The sequence below is a fragment of the Henckelia pumila genome, chromosome 2 (genome assembly GCF_033568475.1).
Source record: "Henckelia pumila isolate YLH828 chromosome 2, ASM3356847v2, whole genome shotgun sequence".
Taxonomy (NCBI): Eukaryota; Viridiplantae; Streptophyta; class Magnoliopsida; order Lamiales; family Gesneriaceae; genus Henckelia; species Henckelia pumila.
Genome location: NC_133121.1, coordinates 79,284,231 through 79,296,936, shown reverse-complemented (window position 1 = coordinate 79,296,936; position 12,706 = coordinate 79,284,231). Strand labels below are relative to the sequence as shown.

The window sequence follows — 12,706 nt, the reverse complement described above, 5'->3', positions numbered from 1 at the left end:
ATTCGAGAACTCGTCCCATTCCAAACGATGTCGTCTCTTACCTCTTCTTGATTGACGTAGCTGCAATCCGGACAAGCTACAAGCACGAAAGGCTCAATCAAAAATCATTCGATTCAAGTCAAAGAATAAAGTAACCTCGATACCAAACCTTGATCAATTCTTTAACGATTCGAATTCTGTCAATTCCGGACTCCACGATCTGCAACTGAATCTGAAAGGAGATATAAAAGAATTCCAAAGTCAATCCATCCAATTCAAACCATTCAAACTCAATTCCAACTTCTAAATCCAAAATCTCATCAATATAAACGATTGATATTCCAAAACTCAAACTGGCGGCATAACGGCTATAACTGATCAAACCGAAAATACAGACAGTAGTATAGCATCTCAAACAACTCATATCAATGCTAAAACCACAATAAAGGTTCAAACCCAACAAATCTGAAAACTCAAATTTTAGAATAAACTTCCAAAATTTCTAACAATTCCGAACGACGTCCTAATTCAAAATCGACTGAGAATAAACGATCAGAACTCTACCAAGAACAACATACTCACAACTCAATCGATTCTAACAACATTCAAAAAATAGAACGAATCTGATCGGAGAAATACTTACGATATAACGGAGCTCTCGCTGCAGTAATCACTAATCTGCCTTCAGAAATAAATTCCAACAGACGGATCGAGATCGGACTGAAATCTGGAAGCTTGGAGTCACGTTTGGGCGCCTCTAATGGAGGGAGGCGTGCAAGGGAGATGATGGAGGTGATAAGAATAGTCAACCAAGTTATAAATATGAAATATCTAACAAACTCCAAAATTGCGTTTTAGTTCCTGAAATTTCCAAAATTTGCAAAATAGTCCCTAAACAAAATCAAGTCGGCCCTTGAACTCTGAAATCTCCGATTTACTCAAATAAGCTCAATTAATATAGATTTGGGGCGTTACAAATATGTTGTATCTTTATCTCGTTTTATGGTGTTTTAACTCCTTTTTATTGTAGGATTTGATTGTGTATCAAGATCACACCATTTCCGGGTTTGATGTTAGAAATTAAAAAAAAAAAAAAAAGATAAAAGTTGGCTTGGGCCGCCGGAGCAGCGCATCCCCTACACAGTAGTAGCGCAGCCGCGCCGGCCTATGGGCGCGGGTGCACTGCTGGCCATTTTTTTAAAAAAAAATTTCCTTTTATCCCGGCTTGGTTGCTTTGTTGTGTTGTAGATTGAACCCGGGGCTTCCACAGGACACTTGATGAAGCTAATACAAAGAATTCTAGGTTTGACGGGACATTATGACCCGAAGGCCTTATGCAACACGCTGTCAACCTCATTTGGTGGGCATTATGATTCGAAAGCCTTATCCAACATGCCGTCAACCTCAATCGTAAATTCACCACAAGTCATAAAATATTTTATCCTTTTCTTTTCCTCAAAAATCAACACAACACACACCAAGACTCACACAAACACACACAAAACAACACACACTAACTCACCCACACACCCCCATTCGAACACACACCAGCACGCAACTCTTCATACTGCTACTACGATATCACGGAAATCGACGGAATCAACACCTTTGAGCTTTACAACGCCGTTCAACTCTTCCGCTTCTTAGAGTAACCAACCATACATGCACTTTTTACAGAAATACTGGAGAAGAGAAATGTCGAAGCCAAGGGGTCCCCTGTGTTTATTATTGTTTTTTTCAGCAATGGTGAGTTTTTATGCGATGATACGCATTTGGAGTAACCAACTATCATGCACTTCTTACAGAGATACCGTTTAGGACTTTGAACAAAGAAAATTTAATTAGCCCATCACGTTCAACGCAGTAACCATTAGCTATACAATTATGCATGTCCATTCATTCATATAACACCTTTTTTAAAGACACGACTTCTGCATCATGTGTCGGCAGCTAATGTGTGTGTGTATATATATATACATAGGTACGCATATACATAAATACGCTTTCTGTAACCGAGCAGATTTCTATCTCCGAAGTTCCCCCTCTTGCTACTGTTAGTTGTGTCAACAAAACCCATCGTCACCGGAGCTTTACACCTTCAGTGCAATCAGATATATACAACGGCTATACATCATACACAGGTAACCGCTCTTCTATGCAAGTTCGGCATATGGGGCATTTCTTACATTTATCTGAACAAGGGCTATACGAAATCAAAGAAAAATAAATATTAATATACCATAGTAAAATCATATGATGACCAACTTTTTCGGGAATGATTTCACTAAAGTTACGTAGGGATATCGAATGAAAGGATTTCAAATTATTTAAACAAATCCAAACAAGTTTGTTTAATCTCTAAATCTATGGATTTAAAATTCTTTAGCTATAATATTAGTACTTTTTTAATCACAATGATAAATCTCAAATTCTTAATATATGGACATTCGAAATCAAATCCACGAGAATCCAAATGGAGCCTAAGATTATACAGCAAAATATTTAATTTGGTCTCTTACCTGCATAAAATGCGGTGCCTGCATGGAAGAAGTACAACACTGATCTCTCCCTCGAAGCAGACTCTGCACAGAATTTTTTCCTGGAAGCAGCATTTGGACAAGCATCATCAAAATGTACTAAATTTCGATTGTAAATAGCAATATCCACTAAAAGTGAAATGGCATGGTTAACAACTTAACCTTCAAACTATTTTTATATTCTATCGCAAGGAGTGCGTCAAAATAAATCAGTTCACATACCGAAAGCATTTATCATTTCCACAAATACGACTCAGATGCCAACATGATTTCTCATGAAACGCTTTATGACCAGTGTACATAACACGCTGCAGTTCACATCAAACACAGAGATCTCCCTCATTATATAGTAATCTTTCATTAATCTTTTATTGAAGAAATTGGGCCACTCCCTCAAAAAAAAAAAAGAAGAAATTGGGCCACGCTTGAAACAATTTAAACTTTTGAACACAGAGAGATTCTTGGAGTGGGGATAATTAAAGAACCGTACAAGTGACCACGGATAATCAAGTGTGCCAAAACCAAAAATCGGGATTGTGATCATTACATGTTGGAGTCTCTCATATTCCTGCTGGCTGAATTTCGTAATTTGAGTTTGCTCACCGAGCGCTGCTTGAAGCCTCCAAACCTAAAAACAAACAACGAAAATGATGATGCATTTTGCAATATTTTCAAGGATAGAAACCAATAAAAAAAACCCTGGCTAATTGATCGTGAACAAAGATATGTAATTAAAAAGGTGACAGATACCTCCTCCGTGAGGTCCTTCTTAGGCATTTTCTTCACTATCTCAGGTGGATAACCACAAAAAGTGTTGTAACTGATTTTCATCAGCAAAAGCAACAATCAGAATGCTAAGTCATCCCATGGAATCCTTTTGTACACAATTATTGATTTTATAACAGCAATAAGGCAACCAAAACGACCAACCACCACGCTCAAGCATTGTTCAGACCAAAAAAGAGAAGAAACTGATGTGTACAATATTAACTCGCAATAAAAATGTTTCAACAGTCGGAGAAACCAGTGCAGTTCACATAACGCCATAACACACTAGGTTGAAGAAACTATACTAGGTCATTCTGACCAAACCTATAAATTCATAGCTATTAAGTCGTAGACATGTGCAAACACACCAGTGGCACAATATTTAGCAACATGCCAACATAATTAGCATATTGCTAATTATTTACAAACATTAAATGCCTACATGTATCGTGAACCTTTTTACATCCCTGCTTGTCCATGAAGATGTCTCTTTCTCAACGAGTTACTGTGGTCCAACCAAAATTTGCAGAATATAATACAAATGTCATTTTGAGGCACTTATATGTTAATATATGGAGTCTAATTGTTTATACAAGGAATTTAGGAAAATTAAATATATTGTTATGAAGAGCCATCATATATAATTATCACATAGTAAGAGAAACTAACAGTAAAAAGAAAATAGTTCTCAGGACGACATTTTCTTATAAAATTCTCTTTGTATTCTTGGTTTCAGTATGGATATAGTGGAAATTTACAACTTTTTTTGATAAGAAACATTATATATTATATACGAGAATGAGATCTTACAAAAGGCGGACAAGATATCCGCTAATTACAAAAGAAATTAACGACTCCCTAATCATATCAACAAAAAACAAAAGACCAATCCCTTAGTAAATCCGATATTGCAAAATTCTGAAATTCTTTAAACGCTCTACTCCACATAGCAATCCGTATCTTAATCTTTTCCCAACACTCTTCCATTAATTACATAGTGGAAATTTACAACTGTGGCAAGTGATAAAGTGAACGTCCATAAATCTTGTATGTTCTTGTGTGTTATTTTCACCAACTTTTACTGCTTTCGGCAATTAAAACCAGTACTAAAATTCTTAACAGTTTGGACAAGGATGCTATAGGTTGAATTGACTGTAACTCATAGAGTGAATGCATGGCTAGCGTCTGCAAATTTTTAGTTGACCTTGTAGGCAACATGGATGGTCAAGGCAAAAGTCTTACCCTGAGATACCATCATGGAGAAGCCGGGCCTGTTCTTCTCTGCTTATTTCATCAATGGACCACCAACCAAGCAGCCTGAAGATAAAAACGCACATTAAATTTAGTCGCTGCAATAAAGATTTCCATACAACCAGTTTTTTTAATCTACCTTGATCCATGGTGCAGAAAACCAAAGCAGTCACGAACTCTTGCCGAGTATATAAAATATAATCCTCTGCCAGCTTCACTCCGTAGTAAAAGAACTACTTTTTCCACAAGTCTAGATGTAGCAAATAAGACTCCAGCACCTTGCACTAGCAAAATAGGAGAGAAGAGAACCGGAAGTGGAACATTTCTAGCACTTGGTGGGGTTCCCTAATTCAAAGTCCCTGGTCATTTAGTTGAACAAAATCTCAAGCATTACAGCTGCTCCAATTACAGTCTGTCTAACAATAATTAATACCTCAAGCCACATGCAAAGGAGGATTTGAAAACCAACAATAGGAATTTTCATGATATGGCCACCAATGACTTGCAGGCTGCAGATTCTATCCGTTGAATGATCCTCAGAAGAAATCATCAAGCCACTGTTCCAATCAAGGTATCTAATACCAGTAGAAGACGAGCTTTCCTCTCTAGTTCGAACATTTCTATGAATAACTGGATTAGACCATTTGGTACAGACAAGAAACGCAAAGCATTCTGCGATCCTATAGAAACACAAATGAACCAGCTCTCACATGTGACGACAAAAAGAAGTATGAAGGTGAAAAACTTTTTAAATGAAAAAGGTACCCATAATTAATGAACAAATCCCACCAGCCTAGAGCACCGACATCACCTGTAATGTATAAATACTTTTAAAAAACAAAAATCATAACCCAGGAAAAAAACATCATGGCATGTATGCAGAACAAAAACAAGTTTAACTTGATAAATAACTCAGAGTAATCCACCAGAGACTTGCATAACTCGGGCAAATACAAAAGAGAAGGAAAGAGAGAGTCCTTTACCACTCAGTTTCAGGAGAGTGAACACAGTTGCCGCAATAAAGAAAACCATAGAGATTGCAACCCAGAAGTGCTAACCACAGTAAATTGTCATTAGTAATAAATCCTCAAGTTCCTGGTAAACTGAATATTAATATAAGCACGATACAATAAAAGGAAAAAACCGATAGATCCTGCAAGAGGCCTAAATTCATGAACTGCTTATTAACAAGACTTAAGCTAGAGAAACAGTGAAAAAATTGTGCAACGAAGATCAGCACCCCGAAACAAGCGCAAAAGGTAAAGCCTCCTTTAGTTCATGGTACTTTACAACATTTACAAACAACTCATGTTACCCATCCCTTTTAGAAATCAACAGTTTGAGGATCTTACAGTCGCATCTCTTTCTATTCATAATATGCTTATTTGAACAAAGCACCAGAACCAAATCAGGACTCTCCATCTGCCCTAAAGAACTTATTCCAAAATTTCCATCAGTTGCGCCACCTGAGGCAGTCCTCACAATCCATGTGAGCACCATGAAATTGAACATACAACTCCACCAGAAACTGGTGCTCATCAGTTCTTTAGGCACAACTTGAAAACAACCAACCTTTTCCTCTCCCGCTTGATTTGAAATCCACATCCAAGGGACCTAGTAGGTGCTCAAACTTCTGGAAAATCATGCATAACATGCACACCTCCATACAGTGCGATACTACTTTTTATAGTACTCCACTAGATACTAATGTTTTGGTACATAGGTAACATTTTTCTCCACAAAGGCCAACAAAGGAAGTAACAAAATTTCTTCACCAAGTGGACTATCTTTAAAGCACAACAGATAAGTAACAGTACGAGCCAATCAGTATGAGACAGGTATATAGAATGCCCTTTTGTGCCAGCATATAGAGTTCCCAAGTTTGTATGGAAGCTCAATTATTTGTCACAGGTGTTGAGAAAGTAGGGAAAACTTTAGAGGTAAAAACATGCTTCTTCCTTGGGAATATTTGTTGACCCGACAAGAGTCCAATGCATTTCTTAATATTTGAAGAAAGCATCTCTTATGAAACTTGTTTACCCTCCTCTAAGGCAGAGCAGTATGTTATCAGTTAATTTTGATGATTAATACTGTGAATCAAAGGAATGGACCTCTCTGAAAGGATAAATACAGGCATGCAATGACAGCAGCATAATCTTAAATCATGTACTAACTTAACTTGCTTCATACTCCATTAAGGGAAAAAAAATTTGTTTTATTACTCACTGACTGCAAAAAGGATGCATAGAAGCAACAAGACAACTACTGATTATTTAAAAGTTACAAAGAATGTAACTGTTCAACTAAGAGAAATAAACTCACAGGAAGTGTCTCCCATATTGCCTCGTCACTCATGTTGTCATCATCTCCAGGTAATAAAGCCTTGCACATTCTGTATCATCGATACAAAAGGGGGAAAAAGGTAAACTTCTAATACCAAAGACAATTCGAAACGAATTATGATCACGTGTCAAAGAATATGGTACTGTTTGTCAATTTTATGGCAAAACTTCCTATACAAGGTTCAGTTACTATAGACAAAGAAAGGAACAGAACCCACCTAAAATTATTAAAAACACCATTTTTTAACCCTCATGCATACATTTATCACATTCAATAGAATAAAGTGTATAAAATTTGTATTCCCATGAAAATAAGATAATCTGTTCCAGCTCCCACGTTCTTTATCTAACATATTGATGAAACATGAAAATCACAGTGCATGAATCTAATTAGTCCTCTATCTTTCAAGTCAATGTTTCCAGCTCCAACATACTATGCCTGGCATATTAAGGAAATCATGGCTGATGGCACATGAATCAAATTGTTGTTTTATATCCCAAAGTATGATTTTTGTTTTAGCCAGGGAACAGACCGAAAGCCTAGGACCCTCAAGTTAAAGCTGTACCTAAAATTGTCAACAAGGACGATAACTTCAAAGGCCAATAAAGGAAGGAAGACGATTTTCAGATTCACAGCAGCTAAACCATTAACTGCACCACGGAAAAAAGTTAATATTAAAAACAATAGCAACTGCCTAAAGCAAATTATCAGATCATTGTGTCTCTGATATGTGACAAAGAGGACTGAACAGAATAGAGGCATGTGCACAAATCTTCCTTTTGCTTTCATGAAAATTAACACAATTGCATATTAAAAGGATGGAGATAACCAGAGCATGCTAAAATTCATTAGAGGTTGAATATTAAAAGGATGGAAATGATCCATTTATAAGTAAGACTAAGAACATGCTAAAATTCATTCGAGGTTTTGCTTCCTTACCATTTGTACTCTCGAGATATATACAAAGAAGCAGTTCGAAAGCGACAAGCAGTGGCACAGCAACCACAGCATGACATGGGGCCCACTATTCACAAGTTTTAACAAAACTTAATAAGAAAAAAATAGAATTTAAATTCATCATAATTGTTAGTTGATATTGCGGAAATGACGCAACCTCTGCCAATCTAAAAAAGTTGTATTATATCATAAATGCATTCCTAAAAATCTCAGTTGACATATTGTCATACATGGCGACCATGAGGAACAGAAGGGGCTGGTAGAGAGAATCTCCCTCGAGCAACAACTGCGTGAAATAGCCAAAGAGGGAAAAAGATCACCCTGCACAAAAGTGCCTAAACATGAGGGGTTTCTTTGAAGGGACATGTTTATCAGCTTGAGTAAAATTATGCAGAAACTTAGGTTTATATCACATATAGATGAAGACATAACAGTTTAGCTAGATCCTAATAAACATATTCGATGGCAAGTATAGTTGCTGATAGATACTCCATACAGGACGCAATAAAGGAATGAGTGGGTCAAAGAAGAAGTGGAAAAAGAAACCAGACCACCAAGAGCAGGAAACTATGTGATCAAGCTTCAGAACTAGCAAAACAGTGAAACTGAAGAGTAAAGTGTGTGCCGCCACTTGCTGCAATGACTTTCCTACTCTTCTCCAGCTCATTTCTCCCCCCTGCAATTGTTACGCACCAGGTACTCATGAGAAAGAGGGAGATTATCGTGCAAATAACAGCAACAGTAAAAGGAAAAAAGAAAGGAATAATTATATGTGTATCGTTGTGCTCAAAATACATCAATAAGGAGTGTTTGATAAGAGTTTGCTTCTCATAGCACGATGACATAGAAGAGCTGTGTAGGTGATGAATGTTGTGAGCTTCACATCACAAGAAAACGAGTAATCGTGTCTATATCATCATACTTTTATATATCTATCAAGAGTATCTCATAAGAGTATGTTTTACATTACACAAGGCACAGAGAATCTTCATTACGTAACGCAACTTATAACTTCAGACAAATTCCAAAAGAATAATTTTTAATTAACGAAAGGGATGAAATTGGATGAAGTAGGAAATTTCTTTTCTTACAAAATATCGACACTTCTTTCTCTGGTTTTTAGCACAAAGTGTGTGTTTTCTGTCATTTGAGATGCTTTGCAGCCAACTGAATAGAAAAATATAAAGCAACTGTGTCCTGCCAGAAACTACGAGTTTACTAAACAACATGACTACGTTTTGTACATGTGAGCCCCATGAGCACATAAGCTCTCAAGTCTCCAAATATGGTTTCAGCCGAACAAGAGATTTCTACCCAAAAAAAAAATTCCTGGTAACCTTCACTTTATCATTCTTTGAATGCTGTTGCTACTTCTTACGGTGATACTATTCTTAACTCCATTTATATCAGTCGTTCATTTCAAATGCACTAAGTCTTCATGCTTAAACTGCTGTTACAATTTTTGAGACGTACTCATGAACCAAGCGCAAGGAGAGCCCACAACAACTCAGCCTGTATACGTCTCTAATAAGTTTAAGAGACAAATAATCAGGTACCGGGACTTTACAAGTATTATTTAAATAAAGCTAGACAGAACAACAAATTACACTTTCCAAAAGGAGATATTGTCTCATAGAAATAAAATAGGGAATATGATTGATCTGTAAGGACGCCCTAATACTTAGTTATTCATAACAATTACTAATAGATAAAATAAGATAATTAAAATGACAGCACACATACTTAAAAATTCAACTTAACACTTGGTCTTATATTCATACAAATTAAAAGTAATTTTGTATAAGTTATTTAAGACTGTAGATTAAGTTTCATAATAACTTATGCGAAGGATAAAAAATGTGGATGAAAAATGATGTGATTAATACTATGAGGTTAGCTGGTCATGTTCATACTTGAGAGGAAATTTGAGATTAATCCAGTTTTTAAGCCACACTCCAACACACAACAAAAACCGCATAATTTCACCCCAGTCGGTTCACCAATACATTCTGTGAGTATCAAATGGTACCATAGTCATCTAAGAAAACAATAATTTTTCACTTTTAATATTTTTTTATACCTAAATTTTAGGCTCAAATTTTTACAAATTTCTGTACGTTGTTTTCACCTGACAAGTCACAAATGTTATACACTTTGATTAAAAATAATTTCAATTCATATTCTTTACCGTTTCATCTTTCATATAGTCCATAAAATCCAAAATTTAGGTTTGTTTTTTTCCATTGTCAGTCAATCATTCAATTGTTTTAAAATTTTGTGTCCTTTTTTCATCGGGAATGAATTCATGCATACTATATTTTTCGAATGTAGAGTTTATATTTTTTTTATCATAAAAAATTAATTGCGGATTCTATATGCGCTGTTCTTCGTCATGTTTTGGAGTTACATCGAGTAACAGGTGCTACTGGTTATATGTAGATTGTGTTCGAACTTTAGAGAAATATTATTTTCAACTGTCTACTAATCAGTGCTCTTTTTTGTTTTATTAATTATAGTATATTGTTGCCTACACTGAATAAAAATCCTAGCTCCGCCCCTGACCATAGTACTACAATAGTACTGCAATAAAAATCACAAATTGATCCACCTACAACAAAAAAAAGAAAAATCCCTAGTAATTCATCCCAGTCAGTTCACACCAATACATTTCTTTGATATTGGTATCTTAGGACTACAGCACTGCAATAAAAACTAGAACTGACCCACCTACAACAAAGTATGTAATGAAAACAACTCTTTACTTAATTTCAAATTTCCGTTCTTTGAAACACGAAAACCCCTCTTTCGACTCTTCTCAAGAAAACTGACAAATAAACGGTTAAAATATTACCTTAAAAAAAACAAATCAATCTCTGCCGGAAATGGAGCTTCCGATCGGCTACACAGCGAGAAAGATATGTAGTAATTCCAGATAGGGCTTTCGATTCTTGCAGGTTTTACCTTTTTCTATCTCTTTGCGAATGGTCAGCGCATGTAGAGAGAGAGAGAGCAAGCTTAGGGTTTTCAGCCACTTCTTCCATGGCCGAGCGGATGGAGAAGAAAAGGGAATTAATGAATGTACAGAGTAACTACAGTAGTCGCCTCGCCTGTATCAGTTTAAGAACATGTTTGGTTTGATTTGGTTTGGTTTGGTCTCTTTCACACTTCTTCTCAAAATATCATAAATAAAATATTATTCTTTTTATTTTTACAAATAAATTATAATTTTAGTATTATTTTAAGGCTAATTGCATTCACATCCCCTTTGAAAAGTTTAAAAGACATAAAACACTCTGTGTAAAATTAATAGCATGTTAGACCCTATGTTTTAAAAAAATTAGCATAAAAACCCCTATGAGAGGGTATAAATATGCCCGAGTTTGTATAACATAGGGGTGAAATATGCTACATTTTAAAAAACTAAGGGATGCATTAGCCTATTAATATTTTTTAGAGGGTTTTATGTCTTTTAGACTTTTTACAGGGGGTGTGAATGCAATTAGCCCATTATTTTGAAAAGATAAATTGTCATAGTCCTATATGTTATCATCCTATACACATTATTACAACGGAAAATTTGTGATAAATACTCAATAGCAAACATACATACCTTTTCAGTCCCCGTTGCAGAATAATTTTGTTCTCAATCCCTGACAAAAGCATGTTATTTGTTTCAACTTTCTCTTATGAACAATTTACCAAAATATCCCTAAATTGATTTACGGAAGAAAATGAAAAGAAAGAAAACATGATGCTCTTCCTTCTTCTTGATTTTCCTCTTCTGAACCTTTCTCTCTCAATCTTAAACGTTTAATCCATCAACAAAAATGTTACAGATCTATTTTTAGTTGGGCAATGTTAAATATCTGCATTGACGTGGGTTGAAGGAAATTGCCCATCTTTGTGCTCAAACTGAAAGTTTCAAAGATTTGCAGGTTAGATTTTAGATTTGAAATATTTAAAATTTTGGGCGAATAAATTATTGTCACAACTTGATGTATGTCTTACAAATTTAAAATGTTGAATTGATGGAATTGTTTGATATTTTTTATGATTTTAAGTGGTGTTGAGTTTTCGTGCATTTCCTTAGTTTTACAGATTAGCGTATCAATATCAATTTTTTCGTCCGTTGCTGGGAATGCAGTTCATTTGATGAGCATTTGTGACAGATTAGCTGATATTTCGTATTGTTCTCGATTATAATGTTTAAATTCTTAATTTGGGGGGTTTTAGTGCTGTATTATTATTGTGTTTGAAATTATTAGAATTAAAATCTTGTATTCTAAATTTGTTATTTTGTATTGTTTGTGTGTAATATATTATAAAAGAATATATTTGTTGGAAAAACTGGCTCTCAGATCAATCACGATTGATACCCGGTGCAGCGGAAGTTTAAAAATTTTTGTCATGGAACAATTCCATGGTGTGGGTATCAACCGTTCAACGATTAAATTATAGTGTGTGTGTAAAATTCAAATAACAATTATTAAATTTTACCTTCAATCTCGAAGCGAGATTATTGGACACCACACAGATTTCTCTGCGCTTCTTGTATCTCCCTGGAACTGATGAACAAGCTGTTCTTCAATCAGGTCCACGAATAGAGGTTTAATCCCTCTGATAGATTGCACTAGAAAATCTATCAGAAGTTTTCTACGAAGAGAATAAACGAATTTGATTCGCTATTCCAGACTGCAATTCAAAATCACAGACCGGAATTTCTCATGCAGAGAAGGGAGGGGGCGGCCGAATTATGAGAGGGAGGCTAGGGTTTTTTTTCGAAAAATCCAGTCTCTCAAATTATGACCTGTTGTGTCTAATTTCTGTACTGCAATAACTTATTTATAATGCAGGCCACTAACACCTTAGGG

The 12,706-nt window shown here is 35.5% G+C and overlaps 1 protein-coding gene across 1 annotated transcript; it reads right to left on the bottom strand.

Annotated features, from left to right (window-relative positions):
- Positions 1 to 1,796: 1,796 nt before the first annotated feature.
- On the bottom strand, positions 1,797 to 10,972 carry LOC140879819 (uncharacterized). Its single transcript, XM_073283738.1, has 15 exons — positions 10,687 to 10,972; positions 8,387 to 8,511; positions 8,066 to 8,156; positions 7,818 to 7,902; positions 7,444 to 7,528; positions 6,858 to 6,927; positions 5,519 to 5,588; positions 5,301 to 5,346; positions 4,969 to 5,215; positions 4,675 to 4,880; positions 4,527 to 4,601; positions 3,267 to 3,336; positions 3,064 to 3,144; positions 2,499 to 2,578; positions 1,797 to 2,182 (listed from the first exon to the last, which is right to left on the bottom strand). The coding sequence occupies exons 2-15, from the start codon at positions 8,500 to 8,502 to the stop codon at positions 2,104 to 2,106; spliced, it is 1,401 nt and encodes a 466-aa protein (XP_073139839.1). The 5' UTR covers positions 8,503 to 8,511; positions 10,687 to 10,972; the 3' UTR covers positions 1,797 to 2,103.
- Positions 10,973 to 12,706: the final 1,734 nt, after the last annotated feature.